The following is a 15051-nucleotide window of genomic DNA, read 5'->3' on the forward strand; positions in this document are numbered from 1 at the left end:
TTACCACCAGTTATAGCTTTTGGTAAAGCGACAAACGCTCGGTCTTACAACCACACTCCTTGACACACTTTATAGAGGTTATACTTTGTATACGTAATACGATAAACTCCGGAGTGTTTAAAAAATTGCAATGTCAAAAGTCACACAAGTTGGAAAAAATCCCAAAATAATGATGACATTAATTAAATAAAATACATGTCCATCGGTTTGTATTAATAAGAAAGGAACATTAATTAAATTATAAAATTTTGACCCAAAAAGAATCCAATTCGAAAACTTTAGTTTCCACCGTTTCGGTTATAATAAGTATACAAGTACGTAAACGTGAGTTTCAAATGTGTATCTAATTATTAAATATATAAATGTGTATGTATTTACATATATATACATTTATTATACACACGTGTCTATATAACAAATCTTTTTTGATATGGACTGCAAATATAATTAGAAAATTTAATTCCAACTCTAATTCTAATATGAAAAAGATGTAAAGCACTTAATTTCTAATAAATTAATTTCATCTCGATGTTAATATTATGCATTTATATATTATGATGAAATATAAGGGTTAATGGTTGAACATAAGGTTCAAAGACGAACCAAGAAATAGTAAACACAAGATTTGAAGTTAATTAAGAGGCATAAATTCACGTTATAGCCCTTTCAGCCTGCTTAGCCGAGAGATGGCGTTTAAGGCGTTTATGAGTGATTTTTTATGAATTTATGTTTCTGAAGTTGTCTTCGGGAAATCCTCTATTGTTTAATTTCTCTGGTATATCTTTTGTAATTCTTTTTATGTTTTGTAAAATTGTCATATATGAACCTTATATTCATTCTTATTCTGGAAATTAAATACCTCCTTTTATCAGTTCAGTAATTCGAATATGATATATAGGCTGGAAACCAATAATCTTCATGTGTGCGCAAGCCACTAAGGAAACATTTGATAAAACAACACCACCACGTATCAGATTCAATTGTATTCCAAGCATCAGATAATTAAGTACATGCACCTAATGAAATTATTAAAGGACGTTAAAATAAATAATTTGGAAAGTAAATGTGTATGTTCAAAAAATCATTCGATTAATGCACATATATATTATATTAGTTACGTGTATACACATAATAAAATTATTAAAGAACATTAAAATAAATAATTTGGAAGCTAAATGTGTGTTTGAAAATCAATCAATAGAGTAGAACTCGACCACACTAAGTGCAGAAGGATTAAGAATCGATGAGTATTATTAAACAATAATATATTTTTTTATAAACAACGAGGAACAAGGAAAGCAAGAAAACAAACAAATAGAAGAAGGAATTTGAATCATGTCAATAAAGGAAGTTTATTTATTGAACCAAGCGGGCATTAGAATTTGAAATCCGTCGTCGCGAAATACAAAATAGAACTAACTGGCTCTGTACAAAAGAAACACGTGAGAAAGCGAAAATTGAGATAGAAAATAATCGTGTTTAAAATGTAAAAAGATGTGACAATAAGAGAGACAGCATAGGCAGAAAAACTCAAAACTTTCTGCAACAGGCCTTTCCTGAGTAAGCAGCCTTCAAATTTGCATTTGCATCAACAATCAGTTACTGAAAATTAAAACTTGATGGTCCATCAGCATTGATGAATCCTCGTACTGAGACACGAGGTGGAGAGTTTCTATTTCCCAACATCTCGTGGTCCATGAAGATGACGACAACGGTAATATCGTCATGAAAATGTCTCCTGACCCCGGGATCAAGTTTCTTGATTTCATTATACGGCATCTCCCTAGTCTTAGCAGCCTTTCGCAAAGCTGATACAAGAAGTCTTCGAGCTACACCCTAATAGGCCGTGAAATAATGGGAAGGCAAAAATATTATTGAACGAAAGAAAAGATTAAGATCAAATATAAGAGCGTGTAACATACCGGCCTTGGGTGGTTGTGTACAATCTCAACAGCCTCCTGATTTGTCAAGTGTTCCCAAAGACCATCAGAAGCAAAAATGACAAATTTGTCGTCACGTCGTAAATCTCTTGTAGAAATGGCCGGATCAGCTCTTAGAACTGGACGACGAAGAGGTTCAGGAAGGTGAAATCTTGGAAAAGATGGATCCAGGGCAAACTCTGATCGCTTCAGATAGGCATCGCCAATGGATCTTGAAACCTGGAACAAACATGGATATGTCCTTCCACAATATCATAAAATGACAAGAAGTGGCAAAAAACTCTGACAATGCCGTAAAGTGAATCAAAGAGTTCATCATATCGGGGTGTGTGTGTGTGTGTGTGTGTGTGTGTGTGTGTGTGTGTGTGTGTGTGTGTAACGCAAAATCTTGATTTATGGTTGTCTATAAACTTTCACATATAGAACCAAGCAGCAAAATTAACAACCAAAAGCCGCAAAATAGAACCAAGGGATTGTAGGTTATGCGCCAAAGTAATAGCAAATCAAAGCTAAACCATGGGATCAACATGCCTATATATATATAATCGTCTTCAAACTTCAATAGATCATTCAAAGATCAATAAAATAAATTGAAAACTTCACTCTGCGTGAGAGCGCATATGCTCTGTATGAAACTAAGTGAAGCCTTGCAGGAAAAAGAAATATCAAACCTGATGCATTGTTTTAACTTTGTTCCCTTACTTCCACTGGTTTAGACAGCCAATTTGAACTCATCTTCGAAATTAACTTACCATAACACGTCTAAACAAAGCACAAGTAGCAAAGAAGTGACCAGATATTGACTATATGCAGCTTGTTTTATATGATGATGTTATTTTGATAACCAAGCAGTGTGTACATCATGATAATTTTCAATCAAGATTCTGTATCATTTGAACGGATGGGAATATTTCAATTTAAATCCAAATGTCAGTCCATATGTTTCACACGTTGTAGTATAGTAAAATAATACTTCGTTAAGAGTGAGCCTCGAACAACATGAAGAAAAAAAGAGATGCATAACCCGTAGACTACTAAACACTTCTTCATAGGTAATGGGTGGTAAACCTGTATAATGCCTTTGACGCGCCAAACACCTTGCTTTAAAACTAAGATTTGCGGATCTTCTGGATGTAAAGTTCTAAGTTCTTTTCTAACTTCCTCCATACTAGCATTATGATCTCTTGTCAGCTGCTCAGCAGCAATTTTGTTTGATCTGTCTAAGTAACCCATTACAGCTCTCGAATCTCCCAGATTAGCGATAAATAATGTACTGTCCCAGATAACTCCAACTAGACAACAAGAACCGATTGCAGCAATTCCCGGTTTGATTGCATAAGCTCTTCTGACAAAAGTTAGAAAACCATTCTCTGTTTCAGAATATGCATTCCTGATAACATCTTCAGAAATTTTACCATTTTCTCGAGCAAGTCCTGTAAATAGAAAGGGTCATTCCAAGCATTTGCTAACTCCATTCACAAACTTGTAGAAAAAAATGTAACATATATCAACTTGCAGCTCAAGAAAATTCCTATTTGTGCAATAATACTTGCTTTATCCAGAGATAGAAATATAAACACACACAAAAAAAAAACAAAACAAAAGGTTGTCTTTTGATGCAAGTTAATCAAATTAGTAACTAAACTTAAAAACATTTATTGCTTCCATATGAATAACTCGACTTTAAGCCCAAGTACTCGCCACATTAGAAACTTTTATAAGAGAAATTCAGGTGGCAGCTCAAAGCAAAGACTTAAACATTTCATCATATACACATAAAATTATGATTTCTGTCTCTTTACACAAGTTTTGGTTCTGACAGTAACTTAAAGTAATTATAGAAAAGTAAAAGAGAATGAAGCCTCACTAAGTAGATGATGAAAGATGTGATCACAAACGTATCTTGAAGCCTCAGGGCCACCATGGCCATCGTACACACCAACAAAGGTGGCATTTCTGCCTGTCTCTACCTGGCTCTGATCCTCGATAACTTCATTAGCCTGAACCATTGCAATTGAGAACTCACCATGCGAATGCCTTTCGAGATCTCTAGACCAAAGAAGTGCGTCATCTGCACCTCCCAAATCCTCATCATCATCCTTGCTCATACGGGCATATCGACTGAACGGGCGCAGACATGTGGATACTGTTGTTCCCAACCAAGAACACATCCCTCATTTCCCTCCGATTCAGTGCAATCAAATATTCTGATGTCGAGGCAGGGAACTAATCCACACCAAAATTAACAATTGCACCACACTACATAGAATGACATAGTAAGACAACAAGCCTGACAAACAAGAGTACTTGTATACAAGCAAGATTTTAATTTTAAACAGTCAGCAGAGAACTATTCCACCCAACTCTAAAAGGTAAGACAATATGAATAAAATGAAATCCAAGAACAGGATGTTCTAGAATCAAGAGGCAACAGTTAATGTTTTAGAATAGGACACGAAGGGCAAGTAATTCAAGGAATCCAAAATAGAACTATATATCTGAAATTGTATCTCAAAGAAAAAAATGTTTAAAAAAGTTATTAAGGTTTTGACAGAGAGGTAAACAAAGAAATACTCCTCCTTATTACACAACAAAAATTGTAAAAAAAAAAATCCAATCAGTATATTGATCTAGTGAGGGTTGACATTTGGCTGATGTGATAAACCCCACAACTCCAATTTTCAAGGCTGCATCAATGTTACAGTGAAACCAGAAGAGGAAAAAAAACAAGAACTGTGTTCATATAACAAAAATCAAACTTAGATTCAAAACTGCAATACGCATAGTACTTATTGTATTAGTTAAATACAAAGGAACTGGACAAAGACTTGCACACTTCTATTCAAGATGGTACAGTGATTTGAAGAAAATAAAAGTGGAAAATTAATAAAAACAACTAACCAATATTCTAACTCAAATCGCGATAACAAACCGAAAAAAGATAAAAAAGAACCGATCAATGCAGACTACTGCCGAGAAAATTTTGAGTTTTATCAAATTTAACATGAGTTTTTTTATTTATAGACTCAGTTAACAATATATGATGGGGGCGGAAGAAGAAAACCGTACGAGGATTCAATCAGTGACTAACAAAGGAAAAGAAAGGATTTAATTAACGTAAAAAAAAAAGTGGAGATCTTGAACCAATCTTACATGGGATTGATTAGAATCTTGCAAAAACAAGTCGAATCTTGCCTGAAATGGCTTAGAAAGAAAATGGATCTGGCTAAATTGCAAGTGGGATTGGGGTTCTGTGAGGTAAAATATGCTTAAATCTTTGAATGTATAAGCGAATCTTCTTTCTTTTTTTTTGGAGCTAAATTTATATGTGAATATTCCGTAGAGAGAAGATGTAGCAGAGACTGCCGTGGAAGAGAGGAAAGCTGAAGTCCACGATCAGAGCAATTTACTGCACATTATATTGATTTAATTACTCTATGTCATAATTATATAATATGATAAAATTAGCCGAATTTTTTTAAAATGAAAACGTTGTATATGTTGAAAAATTATTTAAAAATGTGTTAAATATTTGTGTTGAAAATGTGAATGTTGAATGTTGAAAATTAGGTAAAATTAGGTGTTGAATATTGAAAATTAGTGTGTGATGATGTAGGTAATGATGTATTTTATTTTTGGATTATTTGTAAAAAAATTTTATAAATAGATCTCTCATTTGTGAAGAAAATCACAATTGAGTTGAGAGAAAAATATTATAAAGTGTGTAGTGTGATAATTTTGAGAGTTTGAGATTTTTACTTTTTTTACCGTAAATTTTTACTTTTTCACAACACGTTATCAGCACGAAGCTCTAAAAGTCCTCCATATTTTTCCAAGCTCCGAACAGAAGAAAAAGGTAACAAAAGTAATAATATTTATTTTACTGTTATTTATTTATTGTTTATATATGTAATATATAATATAATGTTATTGTTAGAAATAATAAAAATAATTTTTTCAAAAACTTGTTATAAATCCTGGGAGGATGTTAAGACGACATCCCACACTCCCGGTAAGGGATACGACAAGTATAAAAGCCTATAAGGTTTTTTAAACAAAATAACTTATGACACCTAATTATAATAATGTGATATGATATACATAATTATTTAAATATGACTAATATTATATACACCATATTATTACCATAAAATTATACAAATACATACATTTATTTTCTTATACACCAACGGTAATAAACGGTAACAAAACGGCTAGTTTTTGCTCTATAAATACAATCTCACAAATACATTCAATCACTCCAACTTTCTCTTCTTCTCTAAAAATTATTCTTCATCAAATTTTCGAAGAAAAAAAGAAGATGGCTTTCACGAGGTTATTTTTAATTATTTTGGTTATCATACTCACCAGTCTTGTATTTATCGGAGAATATCCTCCTCGTGTGTTTTCTTTATTTTTACGAATACTTGTACTTGTTGTTTATCCATTACTTTGTATTGCAATATTCATTAACTAATAAAATGCATCGTAATTTTTAGTACCACCATGGCAAACTTGGCAAAGCTCGAATTCATCGCTCTTGATATTACTGGGAAAAACTATATGCCATGGACTCTTGATGTAGAAATGCATCTTGAGTCATTGGGTCTAAGCGAGACCATTAAAGAAAATGGTATATCTTCATCACAAGAAAAAGCAAAAGCTATAATATTTTTACGACGACACCTTGATGAAGGTTTAAAATGTGAATATCTCATCGAAAAAGATCCCATGGCTCTGTGGAAAGGATTAAAAGAGAGATTTGAACATATAAGGGAAGTTATACTTCCGACCGCCCGTGATGAATGGAATATGTTAAGATTCCAAGACTTTAAAAAAGTCAGTGATTACAATTCAGCGATGTATAGAATAATCTCGCAGTTAAAATTTTGTGGACATGAGGTTACAGAATCGGAAATGCTTGAAAAAACATTTTCCACGTTTCACGCATCAAATATAACACTACAGCAACAATATAGAGTGCGTGGATTTGCGAGATATTCTGAACTCATCGCCTGTCTTCTTGTGGCGGAAAAGAACAACGAGCTATTAATGAGAAATCATCAGTCCCGACCCACTGGATCAACAGCATTTCCAGAAGTAAATGCTGTAAGTAAAAATGAATTTAAACCTGGAAACCAAAATCAAATTCAAAGACAAGGTTTTGGTCGAGGTCGAGGTCGAGGTCGAGGTCGTGGACGTGGACGTGGACGAGGAAGTGGTCGTGGTCGTGGACGCGGCCGTGGTTTTGAAAATAATCGAGATAGTTATTTCTATAACTCATCTCAAAATAACGTCCCAAACCATCCACAGAAAAGGCATCAAGAAAACATGAGTGTTAATGAAAATCACTCGAAAAGATTTGAAAGTTCTTGTTTCAGATGCGGTACTCCAGGACATTGGTCTCGTATTTGTCGAGCCCCTGAGCATCTTTGCAAACTTTATAAAGAATCGATAAAGGGGAAAGAAAAGGAGACCAACTTCACTGAGCGAAGTGACCGTTTGAGTGATTCAACTCATTTTGATGCTGCTGATTTTATGAATGATTTCTCTGGAAATGATCAATATGTTGGTGGGATAGAAATGAACAATATTGATGCTGCAGATTTTCTCAATGATTTCTCTGAAAATGAACAATATAGTGGTAGAATATAAATGTACAATAATTTATTTTTCATGTATTTATATGATAATGTTTTATTGTACAATTATGATATGTGTTATATTTAAATATGTATTGTCATTAATTTTTTTTCATTGCATATTTTTTGAAGTTCAAATATGGAAAATGCTATGAGCAAAGCTGAAGTTTGCATACCCGATAGTGGTACAACGCACACTATCCTCCGAGATAAAAGATATTTCTTGGAACTAAAACCAACAAAAACAACGGTGAATACAATATCAGGTCCTGTAGACTTGATTAAAGGATGTGGTAAAGCACAATTTTTGTTACCTAATGGTACAAAATTTTTGATCAATGATGCTTTATATTCACCACAATCGAAAAGAAATTTGTTGAGTTTTAATGATATATATTCCCATGGGTATGATACTCAAACAATGAATGAAGGGAATGAGAAATATATGTGTCTTACCACATATAAATCAGGAAAGAAATATGTGATTGAAAAACTACCAATGCTCCCTACTGGATTGCATTATACACATATACGTCCCATTGAATCAAACATGGTAATTGATAATTCTTCAATATTAACCAATTGGCATGATCGATTAGGACATCCTGGTTCAACAATGATGCGAAGAATTATAGAAAATACACATGGTCATCCATTGAAAGACCAGAAGATCTTTCAGAATAATAAGTTTCAATGTAAAGCATGTTCTCTTGGAAAACTTATTATAAGACCATCACCAGCCAAAATCCAAACTGAATCACCAATGTTTCTTGAACGTATTCAGGGTGATATTTGTGGACCAATCCATCCACCATGTGGACCATTCAGATACTTTATGGTATTGATTGATGCCTCCAGCAGATGGTCACATGTATGTTTATTGTCAACTCGAAATGTTGCATTTGCAAGATTACTTGCTCAAATAATAAAATTGAGGAATCAATTTCCCGATTATACAATCAAGAAAATTAGACTTGATAATGCTGGTGAATTTACTTCCCAGACTTTCAATGATTATTGTATGTCTATGGGAATCATTGTTGAGCATCCTGTTGCTCATGTACATACTCAAAATGGATTGGCTGAATCATTGATTAAACGTCTGCAAATGATTGCTAGACCAATGATTATGAAAACAAAGCTCCCTATTTCTATATGGGGACATGCAATTTTACATGCTGCTTCATTAATTCGCATCAGACCAAGTGCATATCATAAATACTCCCCATTGCAGCTTGCATTTGGTAAAGAACCAGACATTTCTCATCTGAGAATTTTTGGATGTATGGTGTATGTGCCTATTGCACCACCTCAACGAAAGAAAATGGGACCTCAAAGAAAGATTGGAATTTATATTGGTTATGATAGTCCATCGATCATTCGATATCTTGAACCACAGACAGGCGACGTGTTCACAGCACGTTTTGCTGATTGTCATTTTAATGAGGAAATCTTCCCAATGTTAGGGGGAGAACAGAAACATACCGAAAAAGAAATTACATGGTATGTATCATCATTGTTACATCTGGATCCAAGAACAAAACAATGTGAAAAAGATGTACAGCAAATTGTGCACTTGCAAAGAATAGCAAATCAAATACCAGATGCATTTGCAGACACAAAAGGGGTAACTAAATCATATATACATGCTGCAAATGCCCCTGCTCGAATTGAAATTCCGAAGAAACAAATTGAAGATAGTCATGATGTCATTAAACGCCTGAAGCGTGGAAGGCCAGTTGGTTCCAAGGATAAAAATCCTCGAAAAAGAAAATTCATAGAGAAACACAATGATCACAAAATAGAGAATGATGTTCCTGAAGAAACACATAATGATCACAAAATAGAGAATGATGTTCCTGAAGAAACACATGATGATGAAAATGTTTTGTCAGAACCACAAACTGACGAGAATCATGAAATCTCTATCAATTATATTAATACTGGAAAAATATGGAACCGAAAAGATATAGAAGAAATTGATGATATATTTTCTTATAATGTGGCAATCGACATCATAAATGATAATGAAGATCATGAACCAAAATCTTTTGGTGAATGTAAAAATCGGCAGGATTGGATAAAATGGAAAGATGCCATCCAGGTTGAATTGGATTCGCTAAATAAACGTAATGTTTTTGGACCTATAGTCCTTACACCTGAAGGTGTAAAACCTGTTGGATACAAATGGGTTTTTATTCGAAAGCGAAATGAGAAAAATGAAATAGTAAGATATAAAGCTCGACTTGTTGCACAAGGTTTTTCTCAAAGGCCTGGAATTGATTATGAAGAAACGTATTCTCCTGTGATGGATGCAATTACGTTTCGGTATTTGATTAGCTTGGCAGTATCTGAAAATTTAGAAATGCGTCTTATGGATGTTGTTACAGCCTACTTATATGGATCACTTGATAGTAATATATATATGAAAATCCCTGAAGGATTTAAGATGCCTGAAGCACAAAGTTCAAAACCCAGAGAATGTTATTCTGTGAAATTACTAAGATCATTATATGGGTTGAAGCAATCCGGCAGAATGTGGTATAATAGGCTAAGTGATCACTTGATGAAAAAGGGATATGTAAATAATTCAATATGCCCTTGTGTTTTCATTAAGAAAACAACATCCGGATGCGTAATTATTGCTGTATATGTTGATGATTTAAACATCATTGGAACAAATAAGGAAATTCAAGAAGTTGTGTCATACTTGAAAGAAGAATTTGAAATGAAGGATCTTGGAAAAACCAAGTATTGTCTGGGTTTACAAATTGAACAAAAAGAATGTGGAATATTTGTTCACCAGACAAATTATACAGAAAAGATCCTTAAACGTTTTAATATGGACAAATCAAATCCTTTAAGTACTCCAATGGTTGTTAGATCATTAAACATAGAAAAGGATCCATTCCGTCCATGTGAAGATGATGAAGATATTCTTGGTCCAGAAGTACCATATCTAAGTGCTATCGGTGCCCTTATGTATCTTACAAATTGTACAAGGCCTGATATATCTTTTGCCGTAAATTTATTGGCAAGATTTAGCACATATCCAACAAAGAGACATTGGAACGGAATTAAACATATATTCCGTTATCTACGAGGAACGACAGACTTGGGACTTTTGTATTCAAAAGATGCTAATCCAAGTATAATTGGTTATGCCGATGCTGGATACTTATCTGATCCACACAAAGCACGTTCTCAAACTGGATATGTATTTACTCGTGGAGGCACTGCAATTTCTTGGCGTTCACAGAAACAAACACTTGTAACAACTTCATCAAATCATGCCGAGATTATTGCACTACATGAAGCAAGCCGTGAATGTGTGTGGTTAAAATCAATGACTCAACATATCCAAATCTCATGCGGATTATCATTCGACGAGAAGCCTGTGATACTATATGAAGATAATGCTGCATGTGTTGCTCAAATGAAAGAAGGATACATAAAAAGCGACAGAACTAAACATATTCCTCCTAAGTTCTTCGCATTCACCAAGGAGCTTGAGAAGAATAAATGTATTGATGTTCGTCACATTCAATCAAGTGAAAACTCATCAGATCTCTTCACAAAGGCACTTCCTACGACAATATTCAGAAAGCACATATATAATATTGGGATGCGCAATCTACGAAATTTGTGAAGAATTGTTCGTGTCAACATGAGGGGGAGTTTACGTGACTGCACTCTTTTTCCCTTACTATGGTTTTTATCCCAATGGGTTTTTCCTAGTAAGGTTTTTAACGAGGCAGTATAAAAACACGTAATGTATACAATCATTATGATCATCATCACAAGGGGGAGTGTTGAAAAATTATTTAAAAATGTGTTAAATATTTGTGTTGAAAATGTGAATGTTGAATGTTGAAAATTAGGTGTTGAATATTGAAAATTAGTGTGTGATGATGTAGGTAATGATGTATTTTATTTTTGGATTATTTGTAAAAATTTTCTATAAATAGATCTCTCATTTGTGAAGAAAATCACAATTGAGTTGAGAGAAAAATATTATAAAGTGTGTAGTGTGATAATTTTGAGAGTTTGAGATTTTTACTTTTTTTATCGTAAATTTTTACTTTTTCACAACAGTATAGAATTAATTAACTTTGTTTCTCTTTTCGAATCTTGAATTTTTTTAAAATGAAAACGTTGCATAGAATTAATTTGAGAAGTCCCGACTTACCATATTAATGAGTCTAGCCATTCCAGATTCGAAAAGAGAAACAAAGTTTTGCGGCCTAAAAGGTATACCGCTACATTGGTTGTCAGCGGCATATGATGAAGAGAAGTGAAAGTAACAAGCTCTAACATAGACCGAATTTCCAATGACAAGGCTCCGATTGGACCAAGCTCCACATCAGGATTATGCATTGCCCGAACAACATTAAAGGGGTCTGAAAATATACACGTTGAATCCAAGATACAAACAAAAATCCATACCGCAGCGAATTCAACCAGCTCCGCACCTGCAAACGACCCTGGATGCTGGATAGAACAAGTTTGAGCACCACGAACCAGCCCTTGAGCATCTCTCACCACTACCCCAACCCTAAATCTGTTTTAGATAATATCAAAATCAACATCAACATCAACATCTAGTCAGAGATGATTGGGGAACGGAGGTATCCACGAATGTTCTGATAGCTGCTACTCATCAGAATCAGTAGTAGCACACACCAAACTATATTTTTGGATATGATCTAATAACACTTAATCCCAATCCACATTAATATTAATCTTATGCCCCAAGGAGCCATGGGTTATCTTTACAAATCTGCCATGTGTTATCTTTACAAATCTCATCTCAAATCGCTCAACAGAGAATAACAAAGAGTTCAAAATTCTCTTGCTTAAGAGTCTTCGATAGATATGCAACACAATCAAGAAAAGTGCATTATGATTTGACTTTAAACTAGAACAAAAGAGAATATTTTTACAAACATCCTAACAATAGGACAAAACAAAAGATAGTGGCTAGTAGAAGTATTATAAACTTACTTAAGTAATATGTACCATTTGTTGGGACATGATGAGACGATAAATTCACCGCTGTAAGGACAAAATCTCGGGAGGCACGTCATAAGAAGATATGTACCAAAAATGATCGGGATGTATGGATTGAAATGGAGAAGGAGCCAAGTTGTTTCTTTCCAAGATATAGTCGTCCTTAACAGTATATGTAAGGCCTGAGATTATATCGCTGTAATCAGACATTAATTGATAGAATTGCAAATAATGAAGATGTAAGGGGCTAAAGTGCAATTAGTGAGATTGAGTGGAAAAACATGTGGAGGACAGAACTTGTCGCGCATATGCGCGGAGGAGAGGCGCGCATATGCGCAAGCAGTCAAGCGTGGAGGCAGAAGACATATGCGCGAGCATGTGAAATAGCCAAGTGCCGAGACAGTAGGTCTCGCGCATATGCGCGAGCAGTGACGCATGAAAAAAAAATGACACATGTCTTGCCATGCAATAAATAGATAAGCTTTTTCTTCATTTCCAATTCAGAAGTTACAGCAAGAAAACCGAGAGCTCCATGGAAAATCCTCAAAGTTTATTCATAGCTTAGCCTTGTGATTTTGCAAGATCCGACCATCCAATTTTCGATCCGAGCTTAGTTCCGTGTTCCTCTCGCCAATAGCTGCAAAAAGATGTAAGTTTTCTTATGTCCTTGCATGGTTTGAAATTCAAATGTTGGAGGAATCATAGTTTGATTGATAATATGTGTTCTTGAGAGTGTGGTAATCGTAGAATCGAAACCGGATCGAAGAACGGAGACCGTATGCAATTGTTATTGATTTTCCATCATATTTGAATGAACTTGTACAGATTTTTGGAGTTGTGGCTTAGAATTGTTGATGATTATGAGTTGTTGAGCACTGTCTATTGATACTTGAGTTGCCGGGATCTCGAGATTGTGCCGTTATGCTGTCGAAATGTATTTAGATTGAATTTGATCGAGTCAAGTTGCTTTGAGTTGAGTTGTGTATTGATATTGTGTCTTGCGAAAATGTTATTCCAGATCGGTATCGACGGTTTCGAACTTGAAAACTCAACATCGAAATCGATAAAAGAACGAGCGAGGGTTCTAAGCTGTTATACGTTGAAGAACGGAAGGTTATCGAGCAAGAGTGAGCTTGATTTCATCTAATCGAACGCCGAGAACAGAAAGGTATAAATCAATGTTAAACCGAGAGAGATAAATCGAGTAAGAGATAACTTGAGTTTCCCAAAACCACATACTTATTTGTTATCGTAAGACAATACTTATTTCCCAAAACCACATACTTATTCTAAGCTGTTATAACTCCTGATAAGGAAGAGAAGTGAAATCATTCAGCCTTGGTGCTTTGGAAGGATGCATATCAAATACTTCCTGACGAACCTCTTCATCAGTTAAAGGTGCATAGAGTGCTTCATTCATCCGATCTCCCACCAAATTATTTGTAAAATCGAGCGCTGCCTCAATATCCATCTGGGTTGGATTATAAGAAGAAAACAGAGTACCAAAATAATCTTTGGTAATGTCAGCCATCCTTTGGATATATGTGCACCATTCTTTGTTCTCCTTCACAAGACCCTTAATATGATTTGTTCTTCGACAATGAGAGGCAGTGGCATGAAAATATTTGTTGCTGCGATCCTAATGTTGTAACTAACTAACATGAGATCTTTGGTTCCAATTAATCTCCTCTTGTTCTGATAACTTCTTAATTTGTTTCTCTACCTCCTAAATGGGAGATAAGTTGTTTTTAATCACATGAGAACTCATAATTTGATCCAGCTCCTTAATAAGATCGGTGATTTTTCGACCAATCTGATCAAATCGTGTTCCAGCCCGAGATTTAAGAAAACCACTACACTAAGATAGACAAGTAGAAAGATTAGTGTAACCCTTGATTTCTTGCCAACAAAATGATCATAGAAGTACTTGTCTAGAAGCCATTTATGTTCAAATGTAAATCGTTTCCGAAATTTCCTCATATTTGGGAATGGGTTTGGTTTCATTATCATGAAATTTTCGATGATCTGATCCAAAATACGCAAAGATCTTACCCTCTGCCACTGAAAACCGAGAATTCCATTCGAAGTTACAAACATGTCGGTCTAACCGGGCCAAAATCTTCTCATCGCCTTGTCGTATATTACACCAAGTATATGGATACCCTCTAACTGTTAAATCATGAAGGCCACAATCATCTAAATCATCAGAGAAGATTGACATTTGAGTAAAATCTAGGAATGTAAACGAACCGAGCCAGTTTGCGAGCTTTTCGACCCGACTCGAAAAATATTTAATTTCTATTCGAGTTTATTGAATTCAAGTCAAACTCAAACATGTTCAAAGTTTTTTCGAGCCAAACTTGAGCCCAAAATATATTGTTTGATATTTCGCAAGCCGCTCACGAGCTTTAGTATTCTGTTAATATAATATAATTATATATTAAATAAATAAATTTTGA

The 15051-nt window shown here is 34.5% G+C and overlaps 1 protein-coding gene across 1 annotated transcript; it reads right to left on the reverse strand.

The window, feature by feature from the left end:
• Positions 1-1259: 1259 nt before the first annotated feature.
• On the reverse strand, positions 1260-5349 carry LOC140968481 (probable protein phosphatase 2C 43). Its single transcript, XM_073429454.1, has 5 exons — positions 5094-5349; positions 3808-4199; positions 3009-3373; positions 1923-2159; positions 1260-1836 (listed from the first exon to the last, which is right to left on the reverse strand). The coding sequence occupies exons 2-5, from the start codon at positions 4109-4111 to the stop codon at positions 1600-1602; spliced, it is 1143 nt and encodes a 380-aa protein (XP_073285555.1). The 5' UTR covers positions 4112-4199; positions 5094-5349; the 3' UTR covers positions 1260-1599.
• Between the last annotated feature and the right edge of the window lie 9702 nt (positions 5350-15051).

The sequence above is a fragment of the Primulina huaijiensis genome, chromosome 2 (assembly GCF_012295235.1).
Source record: "Primulina huaijiensis isolate GDHJ02 chromosome 2, ASM1229523v2, whole genome shotgun sequence".
Lineage (NCBI taxonomy): Eukaryota > Viridiplantae > Streptophyta > Magnoliopsida > Lamiales > Gesneriaceae > Primulina > Primulina huaijiensis.

Bases quoted from the DNA above. Each gene is read 5' to 3' on its own strand.
- LOC140968481 (XM_073429454.1), bottom strand. From the start codon at position 4,111: ATGTGTTCTTGGTTGGGAACAACAGTATCCACATGTCTGCGCCCGTTC. The intron at 3,374-3,807 runs GTGAGGCTTCAT...TTCTATTTACAG, and splicing joins CATCTTTCATCATCTACTTA to GACTTGCTCGAGAAAATGGT. The intron at 1,837-1,922 runs GTATGTTACACG...ACGGCCTATTAG, and splicing joins TACACAACCACCCAAGGCCG to GGTGTAGCTCGAAGACTTCT.